The sequence below is a fragment of the Anguilla rostrata genome, chromosome 4 (genome assembly GCF_018555375.3).
Source record: "Anguilla rostrata isolate EN2019 chromosome 4, ASM1855537v3, whole genome shotgun sequence".
In the NCBI taxonomy this organism is placed as follows: domain Eukaryota; kingdom Metazoa; phylum Chordata; class Actinopteri; order Anguilliformes; family Anguillidae; genus Anguilla; species Anguilla rostrata.
In genome coordinates, this window is record NC_057936.1 from 40636230 (window position 1) to 40653929 (window position 17700).

At 43.1% G+C, this 17700-nt stretch overlaps 1 protein-coding gene and 1 long non-coding RNA gene across 2 annotated transcripts in view; one reads left to right on the forward strand and one right to left on the reverse strand.

Moving 5' to 3' along the window:
• LOC135253406 (uncharacterized) overlaps positions 1 to 17700 on the reverse strand; it is a 217237-nt gene that overhangs the window by 136817 nt on the left and 62720 nt on the right. The gene's annotated exons all lie outside the window — the stretch shown is intronic.
• On the forward strand, positions 1830 to 17108 carry gtpbp4 (GTP binding protein 4). Its single transcript, XM_064332669.1, has 17 exons — positions 1830 to 1989; positions 2541 to 2711; positions 2823 to 2926; positions 3313 to 3449; positions 4130 to 4230; positions 4348 to 4440; positions 4985 to 5176; positions 6284 to 6349; positions 7620 to 7709; positions 8278 to 8388; positions 9143 to 9220; positions 9412 to 9463; positions 9660 to 9760; positions 9901 to 10098; positions 10701 to 10766; positions 11226 to 11369; positions 16579 to 17108. The coding sequence occupies exons 1-17, from the start codon at positions 1942 to 1944 to the stop codon at positions 16729 to 16731; spliced, it is 1905 nt and encodes a 634-aa protein (XP_064188739.1). The 5' UTR covers positions 1830 to 1941; the 3' UTR covers positions 16732 to 17108.

Here is a 17700-nt window from a genome sequence, read left to right on the forward strand (position 1 = left end):
GCGACGCTTGAAACTGCAGCTCACACTTGCATTGCGTTAAAAATTTCAGGTGACATGTTTTAGAATGCAACTGTCACGGTTTCTGTGCAGGGTAGATCATTTTTCCGTGCCTCAGTGGTTAGCATTCAGATTAGCCACACGGCTAATCGTTATTTTGGTGTTTGTGTCACGGCTGTGACGCCCAGCTCTTCTACTCCCTAGTGTCTCTCCCTCTGGTGTTCTACCCAGGGGTATAATTGCTAAATTAACATCCCACATTCCATGTCTCCCGTGTAAAGCCTGTTTCCTCCAGCCCTCTGGTTCCTGCCCCCCAACCCCCGCCCCCTCCCCGCGTCATTGAGGGCTCTGATGCTTACACTGTCAGGAGGCTACTGGACGTTCGCTGTTGTGGCAGGGGCCTCCAATACCTGGTCGACTGGGAGGGCTACGGTCCTGAGGAGCGGTGCTGGACCCAGCACTGATCACTGACTTCCATCATCGCCATCCTGGTCGGCCTGGTGGGACGTCAGGAGCCGTCCCTAGAGGGGGGTCCTGTCACGGCTGTGACGCCCAGCTCTTCTACTAACCCCATCTCCCTCTCTCCTCCCTAGTGTCTCTCCATCTGGTGTTCTACCCAGGGGTATACTTGCTAAATTAATGCAATGATTGGTTAATTGATTGTTTCCCTCAAGTGTAGCCCTATACCTCTGTGTGCTTACAATCCTACTCAAGTTAGCAAGCAATGCATTTATTACTTTCTAGCCAGCTTGCCAGGTTAAAATGAACTGTGGCAATTCCTTATGACAATGAATTATTTTCCAACAAGTAAGTAATTCAGTTAATGTAAACCTAACGTTGATACACACTACTCTATTGAGCGTCCAGCAGCGATTATAGCCTAACTATCGAGATTCTAAGTAACTGGAGATAAAACTTTTGTACTCCACGTACATCATAAACCCTTGAATATAAAAAAGACTCTTTGAAATCGGCTGAGAAATGTAAACGTTATAGTGCTTTTTATCCAGAAAAACCGCAGCTCCCCCGTTTACTTGTATTTGTTTTCACGCCAGTTTTGCCTGGACCAATATGGCGGCGACGTTGACGTACGATCCAGGCCAATGCGGCGTCTATGTATGTATGTCTATGGTCCTACCCACCCTTGGTGCTGGGCCACCGAATAAAACAACTGATTGGTGTACTGACCAATCCCAGTCTCTGGGCGTAATTCTGATTGAACTGAAGGGGGAAGTCCACAAGTGCAGACTGAAAGCTCTTGAAAAACTGAAAAGACTTGAAAGTTTTGAAAGATTCTGTATGCAGGAATAATCGAAGATCCTGTAGTATATTCACCAATCACATTAAACACTGTAGAAAATGATTCACTAAAGTTATCCTTGCGAAGGGACTGTGTACAATGTACACAGGTGTGAATAGGGGTGTGAATATTTATGACACTTATTTCTGAAATAAGTTTATAAGCTACTTGTTATGCTACCTGTTTTTTTTTTTTAAATCTTTATTAAGGGTGTGAGAAATTTTGGATGGCATATGTATTTATACCATTGCGCGGATAAATCCTCAATTCTGATTGGCCGACAGCCATGGTTTTACTTAAACAGGCATATCTTGATTATTTGAAACATTTCTCATCAATATGCTATATTACTTGCCTGGGTCCAGACCTCTGAATCCGCGCAGGCGCCCACTGCAGAAATAGAGTGTAACGAGTTGACAATTCTGTCTGATATCAGGCTACTATATTACTGTTTTGTTATGCTGGGGGTTTAACCCTCTATCCTCCCGGAAATTACGCCATAGCATGGTATAAATAAGGGAGCGGAAGTTTGAACTTTTATTTTGAAAGCTACTTATCAAATAACCGGAAGTAGAATTGTTAAAACCTTTCTTTCCTTTTCTCAGGTTACGTCCAACCGAGGAGGACCGTTGTACGGAATCACGATGGCCCTTTATAATTTCAAGAAGATTATGGTGGTTCCCACCGCAAAGGTATAAACGAAATACTTTTATTTTGTCTTACTGTTAGGCTGTTTATGGATTTGTCAAAGTCTGAACTTTGTAGAGTACGAAAACATACGTCGTTAGAATGGCAGGCACTTACTGTATCAGACACGTGTTTTGAACTCGTGGAGCCGATGGCTAGCTTGCTACTTGGGTTTGATAGCTAGCCACCAAAATTTACACGTAAGCATGTCTGTTAGCATTGTTTATCATACGATATTTCGATTGTATTATGTGAAGGAATACTGTTATCGCGTGGCCGCAACTGAGGCGAAACAAAACGTGCGTTAGCCTGTCAGTGGACATTTTTCATATTTAACAAGTTAGTTGAGCCAAAATCAGCAGGCATTTACTGGCGTGCGCTTGTTAGTTAACGATCGGTAAGTTAAATCATTAAGATTGTCTCTGTCAATTTGTGCAACGTTAAGATTTTACTCATTTCTTTTCGTCTTAAATTTTGGCTTCCACGTATTTTCGTGGGTGCTATATTACTTGGCTTTTAATCTATTAATTTGTATTTTCCTCCACCCTCTTCGTAGGACTTCATAGACATCACATTATCGAAAACTCAAAGGAAAACTCCCACAGTTATACATAAGCACTATCAGATCCATCGCATCAGGCATTTCTACATGAGAAAAGTGAAATTTACCCAGCAGAACTATCATGACAGGCTTACTCAGATACTGACGGACTTCCCAAAGCTGGACGTAAGTACATTCGAATATAATTATTAATTTAGAAAACATTTAAATACAGTGTACCTATGTTGATGATTTAGTTTTAAATTTGCTGAAAATGTTGCTTTTATATTTTCTCAGGACATTCACCCATTTTATGCAGACTTGATGAACGTTTTGTATGACAAAGACCACTACAAGCTGGCCTTGGGACAGATAAACATAGCAAAGAATCTGATTGACAAGTAAGAAAATTGAAGTCTGTTGTTTGTGGAGAGTGGGGAATGAAGTGAGCTTGCAAATAAGGAGTGGCTGGGATATGTGTTGTAATGTTCAAGCACCACTGCTTTACCCTTGTCTTAGACTGTTTTTTTTCCTAATTTCACTCAGGAGTAATGACTACTTGGTATATTTGTAATGCACATTATAAGTTATCTCAGCGCTTAAAAACATGAACAAAACTTAGTGTTACATGGGAAGGTGCATTTGCGCATTGAAAAAAAGTAAATAAATGACTTAGCCCATAGCTTTTATTTTGTTTGTGACTGCTTAAACATTGCTTCTGTTTGCGTTTTTTTTTTTGTTAAATGTGATGGCTGATGCAGACACCTGTTGTGTTTTTTCACGGCAGTGTTGCCAAGGACTATGTGAGGCTGATGAAGTATGGGGACTCCCTGTACCGCTGTAAGCAGCTGAAGCGGGCAGCTCTGGGCAGGATGTGTACCATCCTGAAGAGGCAGAAGCAGAGCCTGGAGTACCTGGAGCAAGGTGAGCCGGCCATCGCTCTGATGCTGTGGCACAGTGAGAGAATCGTGTGTGCCTGAAGCAGCATTGCATTGTGACATGTAACTAAGAAGTGGTGCCTTCAATTTCAACATTTTTTTGTTTTTTTGAGAGGGGGTTTGCCATGTATTCAAGTATGGTATTTAACCAGAATTCCTTCAGTGATTATTCAACTTGGTCAGCCACCAAAAATGTAAGCTTTGTTAGCTGTCATTGCATTACATTACATTTAGCAGATGCTCTTATCCAGAGCGACTTACACAATTTTTTACATAGCATTTACATTGCATCCATTCATGCAGCTGGATATATATTGAAGCAACAGCAGTGCCCTACCCAGGAATCGAACCTGTGACCTTTAGGTTACAAGACGAGTTCCTTACCCATTACACTACACTGCCACTCATGACAAGTGTCTGGCAAAAAAGTTGCTTCGATACAATACAGGCTTTGTGTTCTAATAGTTGGTTGGAAAAATGGTTGGTCCAGATGTATGGCATTCCTTACCTGGTCACTGTCTCTGATAAACGAAAAAAAATTCACATGCAAAACAAGACTAGAAAGTAAGACTAAATTTCATTCTCAAAGTAGATTTGTTTAAGGTTTGTCATTACATGTATTAATATGTCAAAAAGCTTGACTAATATTTTCCTTTTGTCCTTCAGTGCGACAGCATCTGTCCCGTTTGCCAACCATTGATCCCAACACGAGAACCCTGCTTTTGTGTGGATACCCCAATGTTGGGAAGTCGAGCTTCATCAACAAGGTATTGGGCACCTACAGCTTATGTTCACATTGATCCTGTTTTAGAATTTACTATGTTTATTTTTAATTGAAGTGGTTTAAATGTCTTGTATTATCACCTGGCTTATGTGTTTTCAAGGTAACCAGAGCAGATGTGGAGGTACAGCCATATGCTTTCACCACCAAGTCCCTGTTTGTGGGCCACATGGACTACAAGTACCTACGCTGGCAGGTGAGCTCATGTCTAAAACCTATTCTCGTCTCCTTCTCTCCTCAGCAATTGGCTGGTTTATGTGAAAATCTCCATAAAGACTGGCTTTCAATGTCACCCACCGCTTTTCTGGTTTTCATGTTTTCTAATCGAAAGATGGCTCAATGCTTCAAGAATCTCTTTGTTATTAGTATTTGTGACATTTCTGAGGACAGTTGACTTGGCTTGCCTTTTATATTTATTTACCCAGCTGGACTATTTTATGGAAGGGATGGTGAGTTTCAGGCACCATGGTCTAGGGCATGGTGACGGTTTCCTACCTGAGAACCTGCGAGCTATTGGACACATGCCCAGTATTTAACCACTGCTCCACTCTGCCACCTATTACCATTTATTTAATTATTTCTGTGTATTTGTTTCTTTTTTTACTTTTCAAACCTAATGTCTTATATAATTTGGGAAGGTATGCTAAACTGTAGGTGAGGTGGTAAGGTGGGAGGTGGGGCACTGTGTTGGGAGTAGATGTTATTGTGTGTAAAACTTTGTTGGTACACCCCTCCTCCAGGTGGTTGACACCCCTGGGATCCTGGACCACCCGCTGGAAGAGAGGAACACCATCGAGATGCAAGCCATCACCGCCCTGGCCCACCTGCGCTCGGCTGTGCTCTATGTCATGGACGTGTCCGAGCAATGCGGTCAGACTCTGGATCAGCAGCTGGAGCTCTTCAACAACATCAAGCCCCTCTTCGCCAACAAGGTGAGCTGGCTACCTGTGCCTGACCACAGGGGCTACCAACATGGTGTGCTTATGCACTCCTGGCTGTGAAACGAAAAGGATGAGTAATCTTAAGAACCATTTAGTATGAAAAGTATTCCTGGGGGCAGGGGTTCAGTGAAGTGTTCACCATTTGAAAGAGGAATTGATGAGGCATGTGGAAGAAACCATTTTAAAGGAGTAACATGGTGGTTGAACGTGACACTTCCCAGTTGTCTTTAGGCAACAACAAAACAAATGTGCATAAGTTTTTTATTATTCAGTCATTTCAATGTACTTTAAAACGTATTTTTCTAAGCCTAAATTTCCCACTATAAAAGTTCACCCGAACCGTCTGGGCGTGGTAATGAGAACTGTCAGTTAGCTATAATTGACAGACCGTGCCCCGTTACCTTAGCTACCCCCATGATACGCGCTCTTTTTGGGAGACTGAATTTTCACAAGCTACTTAGCTTAGTAGTATATCAAGTATCGATAGATAGCTAAGGTAAGGACGTTGACTTATATCCAATTATAATTTTTGCTATCTAGCTAGCCAAGTTAAGATAAGCACAACTATAACATCCTCATCAAAGCAAACTAGCTAGCTAACATTATCGATAACATTGCCTTATGATAGCAAACTACCTAGCTAGCTAACGTTAGCTAGCTAGCTAAATGAATATAACCAGAAATAATCTAATAGTCCTTAAAAGGCACTCTAATTTAAGTGAACCTAACGTTAGTCAAATATTTGCATTGTCTTGCCTGTAAGCCAGCAGCGCAAACTATGGGTCTCGAGTTATCCATGGGTTTGCGGGGCGTGGAAAGGGGAGTGGTGGGACTGTATTTGTGACGCACCAAGTTGACAACTTCTTTTTCCCGGTTGAAAATAGGACGATAAATTTAAAACGCATATTTCTCCAAAAATACAGAACGGACATATTTAATACTTTACTCATTGTGTTTCTTCAATGCCTCTTGTGCAAATAGAGTTTCTTTAGAATACAGGCAGACTGGGAGGGAAAAGGGATTTGAATTGCCTACCTGCTTACACGTTTTGTTTGAATTAAACCTAATGCTTATGTGTCTATTGTTTTCCCCCTTTAGCCTTTGATCGTAGTGGCCAACAAGTGTGATGTGAAGAAGATAAGCGAGCTCTCGGAAGAGAACCAGGTGAGTGCGTTGGCTGCAGCACTGTGGTCAGTCACTTCATCGGGTCTTTCAGCCTTACTGCCATTTTGCAGTGCTAAGACTTTGTTGTGCTCAGCCATATTATATTGTATATCGGCTTATTTATACTCGATGCGCTTAAGTTTATTTTGAGTAAGTTTTCTTCGGATCTAATCTTGACCTTTTACAGGGGGTTCCTTAAATTTTTGCGTAGCCATGTAAGTGACAAAAGTAGCCAGCTAGGGGTGCTGGCAACGAGGATCAAATTGTTCACGATGACATCATTTTTATGGCCTGAAGTGAAAATAAATATCAAGGACATAAAAATAATAATAAAAATATAATTACTCCACTGTGGGGCATAAAGGTGATTTTTGTTTTCTTTAATCGTACCTGATGCAGTTGTAAACAACCATATACGTGCATATTTAACTAGACGGGAAAGCACGCCTTCTGTTAACTTATGCTTGTGAAGTTCCAGAAGTAAGCCTGTACTGCGCACGTTGAGTGCAAAACACTCCCATTACAGAGAATGGTGAATATCAGACTTGACGGCAAAATAAAATTGCTCCGATAGTACTTTGAAACTCGATTAACGATCGTGATGTTTCATATGAAAAGCAGATTGTGAAATATATGTAATATGTTATATTATTCTGGACCAAAATAACCATCATTTCACAAACTGTTACAAATAAGGAAATTTATGATCACAAAAACTTGACTGATCAGGTTTACTTTGGTTAAATTATTTTGATTTTGTACATTGAATTCATTGGGCAGCAAGTACATTTGGACTCCTAGGTAGTACATTACTTCCTAGGCTCCAGAACCTGCCCATCCTTCCCTCTTCAGTTCCTATGTACACTCTATGTAAACAACTAAACATCAGAGGCCATGTGAAATGCTTCTGGGAAAAACATCATCACTGGCATCTATTAGGCGCTGAAAAGACGGCAGCCAATTGGCGGCAAAATCGTACAGCTTCTGTGTGATCATGTGATTGGATGCTGCAAGGCCTTGCTGCTGGTTGGCTGTCTAATCGACACCCAGTAGATGTCAGTGATGTTTTGTCCCTGGAAGGATTTCACAAGGCCTCTGATGTTTGGTTGTTTACTAGGGCATCAGGTATGAATAAAAAATAAAAAAAACTTTTTAATGGGAAAAAAGCCAAAAGATCGCTTGTACTCCCTATGTTACCATGAAGAATTTGTTTTGTGGTCTGAAGTTTTCTTCTTAGTTTCTTTATGTTCATATTTTTGTTTTGCCACAGAAAATCTTTGCAGACATTGCTGCCGAGGGCATTACTGTGATAGAGACCAGCACATTGACAGAAGAGGGGGTGATGCAGGTCAAAACAGAGGTGAGAAATTCATATACGAACAGATTTAAGCATATTAATCCATTATCTTGTGAATAGGAATTACTCCATTTTGGAATCAACCTGTCCAAGTGGTGTCACTTGTTAATCATTGACTGATGTAAGCCAAGGTTTCACCCAGCGGTTTATAGGAGAGACAGTATGCCTCCCCTAAATTACACAGCACCTCTTCTAATGCAAAGGGAAAAACAGAAATAGGCGCTTCTTGAATTCTCTTATGAACAATAAAACAGGCTTATTAAATTTACGATGCAGCAATGACCCACCATCTTTTAAAAAAACATTTAATTTTTCTACAAGTCGCTGGCCTAATCTCTGTATTAGAACCCTGTATCTTACTTGCATGCATTTGTATTTTCTCTGAAATAAGTCCTGAATTGATGTGATAATATTAATAATACATAAAAAATATATATAATGATTAAATGATGCATTTATTAGATGATCATGAATCTGACAGCACTTCTATTAACCTCCTGGCTCCACACACACACCAAGCGGATGCTCTAACAACCAAGTCCTTTCCTGAAACTTCTCTCTTTAATTCTAGGCATGTGATAGGCTGCTCACTCATCGTGTCGAGACAAAAATGAGAGGAAAGAAGGTGAATGATGTTCTCAACAGGCTGCACCTGGCTGTGCCTGCCAAGAGGGATGAGAAGGTCAGTGTGTAACAGGCCTGTGCTTTCAGTGTATGTGTTGGATGTAGGCCCTTTTGTGTCCTAGAGTAGTGCTGCGCAATTCATTGACCCTGACAAACTTACATTTTCTTCACTTATTCACTTAACTGATGGTGGATGAGTTGATAATTGACCTTTTTTTGACCGAATTTTCTTTTGTAGCGTGCAGTCACCAGGCTCCATGCAACTGCAGCTCATTAATCCTTTTTTGAGAGCAGTTCTTTAATCCATTTCTTTCTGCAGTTCTGACCAAGGATGGGAATTACAATCCTAATGTATTGCCGTTTGAGCCAGTCCAGTTTTTACTAGAACACGTTGGTTAATGCTGTGAGTGAGCATCAGCTGTTGGCAAAATGTGAACCTGTCTGTTGTGAGATCTGTACTGGATTGTGGAAGTGTTATGCATTATTGCTATAGTTGCAATAATCGACATAATTTTGCATCTCTGAATAAAGTACAGACAGACACTGACGTGGAAATGATTTGGCTGAAAGCCACTTAAAAGACAATTTACTCATGACTTGTTCTCCCTCCCTTCTTATTGAGCCTGGTCCATATGTAATTCTACAGCTGTGGCATAAAGATCGGGTGGCACTTTAGTATTCTACTTGGGGAATTGGACTTGTAACAGAGGTTGTTGCTTCACTACTCGGGTGAGGCCTTGCATGTTCTGGTCTTTATTCAGCTCGTACTGTCAATGTCATTTCACTTCAGTTTTTCTTGCACTTTCCAACAGGAACGACCTCCTTTCATTCCAGAAGGTGCCATGGCTCGTAGGAAGGCAATGGATGTCGACACTCCGAAACGTAAACTGGTATGAACGTCAAAGTGTAGCGTACTCCTCCGAAACTGTGATGGTACTGATGTACATCCTCATTGTTATGAGCTTCTGTTTAATTCAGGTTTTTATCAGCAATGTGGAGATAGGTTGAGAGTATTCTGTCATTTTACACAAATGTTGGCCATTGGGTTTGATCAAATTCCTTACCCATTCTTCTTTTTCAGGAGAAAGACTTGGAGATGGAGCTGGGAGATGATTACATTCTGGACCTCCGAAGTAAGTACTGGACTTTTATTTAACTCAGAGTAATACGTCTTTGGGTCCATTTGATGCAAGCAAAAAAATATGTCTGCAAGTTTTCTCCCAGTGCAAAATGCAATACCATACTGCTCTCTTAGCAGTGTGTAATTCAGGTGAGCAGCGTTGTCATTATATATTTTTGCTGATGTTGCATGCTGTTGAAATCTTCCAGAATACTGGGACCTGATGAATGTGGAGGAGAAGAATGACAAGATCCCTGAAATATGGCAAGGCCACAATGTTGCCGATTACGTTGACCCTGAAATAATGAAGGTCAGTGCAGGCTCACTCTCTCTCATAGCGTTGCCTCAAGGCTGGGCACGTCTGGTTGAGCCGATGGGGGTTGATTACAGAAGGACGTTACCCAATTGTGATTTTGGTGCTCCTTTCCTAATGCCACGTGGCTGCCACAGAGACTCGAGGAGCTGGAGAAAGAGGAGGAGCTGAAGGAGAGGGCGGGGGAGTACGACTCTGATGAGGAGAGTGAGGATGAGGAGATGCAAGAGATCCGGCAGTTGGCCAAGCAGATCCGTGAGAAGAAGCAGCTGAAAGTCTTGGCGTCCAGAGAGAAGGACATACAGGCCCCCAGGATGCCCAGAACAGCCAAAAAGGTACAGCCAATGAGTCCACACTCAGTGACTTTACGCCCCTCCGCGTTTTTACTTTTGCTATTCGGCCATTCCTAATATTGCTGATCATTGTGATGTCAGAGAGATCTGGTTCCCACCTTATTTTAGCGGGATGATGGAATCGGTTAAATAAGCCTTGACAAACACATGGCTTCCTATTACGAATAATTTTAAGAGTGGTTTTCGAATGAACATATTGTAAGTGTATAGTAAACCAACAACTAATTGAAATATTATTATCATTTATAAGTCATGGTTTTGAAAGTTCTGGTGTCTTCGGTTTTTTTTTTTAATTTAAATGTCTGTTAATATTTTTGGTTGTGTGTGCATATAGCAGTATAAATGGTATTTTAAAATTATTATTGATTGTGATAATTCAAGGTTAAAGTAGTCTGTTTAAATTCATAGTCAAATTTAAATGCATGGTAAATATATTTAAGTTGTAAATAATTCATATAAGATGGCCCTTTTAAAATGAATGAATAATCTGTAATAATGATTTGATGATAAATAATGATATTAATGTTGGGTAGATGAACTAGTAAGGTACATTATAATTAATGGTCTATTTTCTGATGTTGCAGGTGGAGAGGAAGACCCTAGAGAAGGAGATGGGTGATCTTGGCCTTGATATGAACAACAAGGACAATGTGAGTAGTTTGATGGATTAGGAGATTGGTGTGGTGGTGTTAACAGTTGTTTGCATGGTTTCTTACAATCAAATCCTCAAATTTAAACCAATAAAATCAAGGACTAAAATTCTTGGAATCAACATAATTTTGACCAAGGTATTGTAATGTCATTTTTATTTCTCGGAAAGCTTCCATTTCTGTTCTCAGATCAGTATCCACATTCTGCTCAAAGCAGTTAGGATTTGGATTGAGGTTGAAAGACCTGATCCTGAGTCATAGTTCATTTTCAATGATATCTGCATTTTATATTGTTTTATTAGCACACCACAATACTCATAATCTCTCACACAGGTTGTACGGGTTCTTGAATTTGGGGAATAGGACCTTGAAAGTGCCTTGAAAAGACCTGTAATTGGTGGGGTAGATAAATGTGGGGCTGAGCTTACTTTTGGATCTCTGCTCTCCCCTCCCTTTCAGAGTCACTATGTAGCACAGGCCCGCAGATCCAGGAGTGTTGCCAAGAAACGCAAACGGGAGGCGTCCCAGGCTCCCACATCACGAACCCGCAGCCAGAGCGCCTCTCGCCCTCCAAGGGATGTGTCTGGAGTCCGCGACGCAAAGGTACATGTATGACCTATGTGTGAGCATGCACGTTTGTACTTGTGCATATGGGTGTTGCAGTATGGAGTGGTTGAGGAACCGTTGCGTGAACTCATTACCTGAAGGCTGTCGGTGCTGCTGATGCACCCTTGTACAGGGCGTTTCACTCTATACCAGTGGTTCCCAAACCACTCCTTGGGTGCATCCAGCTGGTTCCAGGTGTTTGTTCTAAGGGCTTGATTAGTTGCATTATGTGTGCTTGAAGTGCAATGCATTAAATACCTGGATCTGACTGGATGCACCCAAGGAGAGGTTTTCAGGGTCAGGACTCACTGCATTTAACCCCCTTCATGAAATGTCATACCACATCAGAGGAAGTGCATCTACTATGAATTCAAAGTGATGTGTTATCCGCTTGTTAAGCCGTGACGTTTCGACCTTCCGATAATACTGTTTCCGGGTCCAAACCTACTGCGTTGGCTGAGGTTCTCGTCTTTTCAACATGCCGCAGTGCTGTGTCCCTTGTTGTTTGAACAGATCTGAGTCCAAAAAAACTTTTCAATTGGGTGCTAACGTTAGCTAGCTGTTTACATTCTGTTCTTACCTGTCCTTATCAGTTTTCATTATGCATTTACATTAGTGCACAACCTGTGTACATTACAGTTTATCATTACTGTACCCCTGCTACCATATATTCTTACCACTGTATTATATGTAAGGAATAAACCACAACGGGCTGTCCCGTTATTGGAAAATAATGGTAGTTCTACTATTTGCACCGCTGTTAAACAAAAACCTCTGGTCGTTAATTCTATGAAACCAATGATTCTGTCAAGAAAAAATAGTTCCTTCTTGTTTTATACCATACAGTTAGCACCAATTTTGGTCATTTTTGCCATTACATTATTTAAGAAAACTACATGAAACCATAACTCAATCAAATTAATCTCTCTAGCTCTGTCTTGCTTTTTAAAATGTTGCGGTCTAGCAGTGTAGACATAGCGTTTTTCCAAGACACATTACATTACATTCATTTGGCAGACGCTTTTATCCAAAGCGACGTACAAAAAGTGCATTTCATGGTCATAGACAGCTGCTAAACACAGGTTCAGTAAGGTACAATACTTATTTTGTACAGCTAGTTCTAGCCAAGAACACAGTTCACACAGTGAACACTATACTGACCTAACCTCTACAAAACAAACTAGGCAGAAGAATAAGCTACAGTATTAGGACAAATACAAATTACGAAAAAGTGCTGGGATGGGGCAACATGTAACAAGTGACATGAAAGGGGGGGGGGGGGGGTGTTTAAAGAGTGAAATATACAGCGTGGTGGTGGTTAGTCTAGGTATAGTCTGAAGAGATGAGTCTTCAGGCCACGGCGGAAGATGGGTAGTGAGGGGGAGGTTCGGAGAGGGACGGGGAGTTCGTTCCACCACTGGGGGGCTAGGGTGGAGAAGCTCTGTGATCCCTTTGGGCGGGTGGGAGGGGTTACAAGGCGCCCTGCTGCCGCAGAGCGGAGTGGTCGAGCAAGCAAGGGTCAGGGCTTTGAACCGGATCCTGGCGGCGACCGGTAGCCAGTGGAGTGATCGCAGCAGAGGAGTGACGTGGGAGAATTTGGGGAGGTTGTAGATGAGTCGGGCAGCGGCATTCTGAATCATCTGTAGTGGCTGTATGGCACAAGCTGGCAGGCTTGCAAGGAGAGAGTTGCAGTAATCAAGGCGAGAGGTCACTGTAGCCTGGACGAGCAGCTGGGTGGAGTGCGTCGTCAGGTGTGGTTGAATCCTTCTGATGTTGTACAGAAGGAATCTGCAGGACCGTGATGTTGCCTTGATGTGCTCCTTGAGGTCCAGTTGGTCATCCAGGACCACCCCCAAGCTCTTGGCAGAGTGAGAGGCAGTCAATGGGGTGCCATCAACCGTGATTGAGAGCTCACGAAGTAAGGAGGTCTTGCACGGGAAGAAGAGCAGCTCAGTTTTGTTGAGGTTGAGCTTCAGATGGTGGCTGGCCATCCAGGTGGAGATGTCAGCCAGGCAGGAAGAGATCTTATCATTGACCTGTGTGGCCGAGGGGGGGAAAGAAAAGAAGAGTTGTGTGTCATCTGCATAACAATGATAGGAGAAGCCATGTGAACGAATAACTGAACCAAGAGATCTGGTGTATAAGGAGAACAGCAGAGGACCCAGTACAGATCCCTGCGGCACTCCCGTAACAAGTGGATGAGAAGCAGAGGCAGACCCCTTCCAGGTGACCTGGTAGGTCCTATCTGCAAGATAGGAAGCGAACCAAGACAGGGCAGTCCCGGCGATTCCCATCCCAGCCAAGGTGGAGAGGAGTATTTTATGGTTGACCGTGTCGAAAGCTGCAGACAGGTCAAGAAGGATCAGGCCAGAGGAGAGGCGTGAGGCTCTTGCAGTGGCAAGTGCCTCCGTCACAGCTAGGAGCGCAGCCTCTGTTGAGTGCTCGGATCGGAAGCCAGACTGGTGAGGGTCTAGCAGGTTGTTCTGATGGAGAAAAGAGGTTAGTTGTTTAAGAACTGCTCGTTCAAGGGTTTTGGACAGAAAGGGTAGAAGCGATACGAGTCGATAATTCGTTACATCGGAGGGGTCTGAGGTGGGTTTTTTGAGAAGTGGGGTAACACGAGCCATCTTAAAATCAGAGGGAACATGACCAGAGGAGAGAGAGGAATTAACAATGGAAGACAGGTAGGGAAGGAGCTCGCTGGAAATGGATTGGAGAACTTTAGATGGGATGGGGTCAAGTGGACAGGTGGTTGCACGACGAGAGGTAATGAGTTGTAATACATCGGAGTCCTCCAGCATCTCAAAGGAGGTCAGTGTGGCTGTCGGTTTGTCCCGGGGGGTTGGGGGGCTCACTGGATGGGCGAAGGAGTTCCGGATTGTAGCCACCTTTCCTTCAAAGGCGGCCAGAAAGTCATCTGCGGAGAGGGAAGAGGGAGGTGGGGGTGGAGGAGGAATGAGGAGGGAAGAGAAGGTGGAGAATAGTTTGCGTGGATTAGAGACACATGCACTGATCTTAGATTGGAAAAATGAGGCTTTCGCTGACGTGAGGGCAGATGTGAAAGTCGCCAGCGGTATGATATGCGGTCAGGTCGTCAGAGGATTGGGATTTCCTCCACTTCCTCTCTGCAGCCCGCAGTGATGTTCTGCTGGAGCGTAGTGACTCAGTCAGCCATGGGCAGGGGGGTTAGGAGCGTGCTGGTTTGGAGACAAGAGGACAAAGTGAGTCGAGGGACTAGGAGAGGAAGGAGTTGAAGGTGGAGGTGGCAAGATCAACTGGCAGGTTAGAGAAAGACGCAGGAGGGGGAAGTGTAGACAGCAGTGGAGATGAGGATTGTGACAGAGTAGAGAGATTTCTCCTGAAAGTTACTGTGGGTGAGCTATTGGGTGAATTGAGGGGGAGTAAATAGGAGAGGGGGAAAGAAAGAAAGAAGTGGTCCGAGACATGGAGGGGAGTCACTGTAAGTTGGGGAATGGAGCAGCTTCTGGTGAATACAAGGTCTAGTTGGTTACCAGCCTTGTGTGTAGGGGGGGAAGAGGACAGGGATAGGGCGAAAGACTGGAGGAGTGAGGCAACCCTGGACAGTTGGGAGGTCTCTGGTGGGAGGTTGAAGTCTCCCAGTAGAATAGCAGGAGTGCCATCCTCAGGGAGGGAGCTCAGGAGAGTGTCCAGCTTGTCCAGGAAAGAGCCGAGTGGACCTGGAGGACGGTACAGAACTATAATGTGAAATTTTGAGGGATGAGTTACAGTAATCGCATGAAATTCAAAGGAGGAGGAAGTAAGGTTAGGACTGGGGAGGACACAGAACTTCCAGGACAAGGAAATGAGCAAACCGGTACCCCCGCCTCGGCCAGAGGCCCTGGGGGTGTGCGAGAAGGAGTATCCCGCAGACAGTGCAGCTGGGGTGGCGGTGTTATCGGGAGTGATCCAGGTTTCTGTGAGAGCCAGGAAGTCAAGAGACTTTGTCTTGGCAAAGGCAGTAATGAAGTCAGCTTTCTGGACAGCTGACTGGCAGTTCCATAATCCACCTGTGACAGTGAAATCCTGAGGTGTGGATAAGGGTGGGTAGATCAGGTTAGATAAATTGCGCCTGCGGTGAACAGACCATTTGGGGCGAGGCAGCGCGCACAAGGGAATGGGGTTTATAAATATGATAAACTGACGACGAGGCTGCCTATGGCAGCCTCCGCTGGAGCTATAAATACCGGGTGCCAATTACGTGCTTGCATTACCTTCATTAGGGCAGATAAGCACCCGGTGAAGCTACTCGAAATTAGCTCAACAATACCGGGCAAATAAACACCAACCCCCACACACAGTTACACTAACGCCTTTAACTAACAAACAACAGCGAGTCAACTACAGAGATTCTGAGCTAACGCACAACTAAGTTTGCTGACTAGCAACAGTTGAGACAAGTTTAAAAAAGATTTTCTAAATTACACACAACTATGTTCTCTAACTAGCAACAGCAGAAACAAATCAAGTGAAGATACGCTTATCTGAATCGCGGGGTACGGCAGAAGCGACGACACAATCAGATGCACACTTTGAAACCGGGTTTGAATGCCAGTTAGCTTTATGATAGGTTCGCCGTCACTTGTCACCTAGCCAATATTAAAATTCTGGGTTTTAGGTCAGAATGGTCTCACAGCATGTTTGTTATGCCAGCTAGCTATCTAGCTAACTATTTAATTGTCTTCAAAACAGCGGTTACTACAAACAAAATGCGTCCCGTAGCCATGAGTTAAATACGGAACACCTATTCTACTGTCCAAATAAGGGACAATTCCGTATTTTGCGGGATGGTTGGCATCCCTAAATGAAGTAACTAGGACTGTTATTCAACGTTGCTATCTATTGCGAAATTGGACATTGAAAAGGGGAGGGGACGTAACAACAATTCAAAATCGAAAGAATAATGTTGCTGTTTTAACTGCTTTAGAATGCTGGATTTTGTAGTGCATTGATTTTATTGGAGTTGAAAGAATTTGCCCGGAAATGGCAATACGTCACGCGTATTAACAAGTGGATTGAATGTCCAGTGCTCGGCAGCTATATTTGCGCAGTCAGCCCAGCCATGTTTAAAGCCTCATGCCAGATTTGGACTGCTGGCCTGCTTCCTTGACCACTGCCAGTGTGGATGAGGTAGCAGGGATATTTTTCACAATGGTTGTATTGACTTGCCAACACTTTCTCCCCCCAGATGTTGAAGAAGGTCAAGACGATAATGAAGAACTCTCAGAAGGGCATGAATAGAATGGGCAGGAAAGGAGAGTCTGATAGGCATGTTTTTGACCTCAAGCCGAAACACCTGCTGTCTGGCAAGAGGAAGTCTGGTACCCATGACCGCAGATAATCTCCCAGAGAGGAAGTGATGTTGGCTATGGTTAGAGGAGGGTGGACCCTGTCATGCCCAATTGTTTTACTGATTCTGCTCTCATGAAATCCAGATTTTTAAACATGCAAATTACTTTTCTCTTGCCCCGTTTCCCTCTTCAGGAAGGGTATCTCTAGTAATGTGGTGTTTAGCAGGGAACTTGACTGCTGTCAGCGCAAGAAAATGCATTTTTTGTTTTCACAAGGTGTACACAAATGAAATGACTTTTCCTGCCATGTAGAAATGTGTACCCCTGCAACTCCAGTCTCTTTACTCTTCAGGCTGTGTTTGTGGGCAGGTTGTAACAAAGTATAAGTGTGGTTTCGGAACCCAAATAAAATTCTTCCACAAGGTTAGTAAGCTGTCCTGTGATGAGTACTGTGTAGATGTTTCTATCTGTGAAAGTATGGAGTCATTTTGAGGTTATAGGAAGAGTATGACATTTGGGATTTCCTTTTATGAGGCCTGTTGCAGGTCTGCCACATGCTGTTCGATACTCATAATTTTGTAATCCAGTCAATATTACCCATATGATCTTATTGTGTGTGCTTTACAGTAAATGTGTAGATGGAATTGAGAAGTATTTGTGCCATCTATTTATGGACATCTATGGGTGTCATTTCTGTTTGAAGAAATTATTTCCTGTAAATCATCATGGACTGTGACAATATCAACAGTGACATATTAAAATATTAATAATACAAAGTGTTGTCTGAACACTTATGGTGCCTGTTTGAATTGGGATTCTGATGTATCAGATTGAATAATTAACACGTGAGTGTCCAAGATTAAAATGACCCGTGTGGAGGCCTCTGTTCGAATGAGAATTTTATTCTGTCACTGTAGCACTATAGCGGCTATTTACTAATAGTAATATGTTTTAATGGAGTGCTAGAGCCTGTGCGCTGACAGTTGAGCACAAACAACGAAGTGAATTGCCATTGTGTT

What these genes read in the sequence shown, in the direction of transcription:
- gtpbp4 (XM_064332669.1), top strand. Translation starts at nt 1,942, where the DNA reads ATGGCCCTTTATAATTTCAAGAAGATTATGGTGGTTCCCACCGCAAAG. An exon ending in AGCTCTCGGAAGAGAACCAG is followed by an intron (nt 6,350 to 7,619) that starts GTGAGTGCGTTG and finishes GTTTTGCCACAG; the next exon opens with AAAATCTTTGCAGACATTGC. An exon ending in TTACATTCTGGACCTCCGAA is followed by an intron (nt 9,464 to 9,659) that starts GTAAGTACTGGA and finishes GAAATCTTCCAG; the next exon opens with AATACTGGGACCTGATGAAT.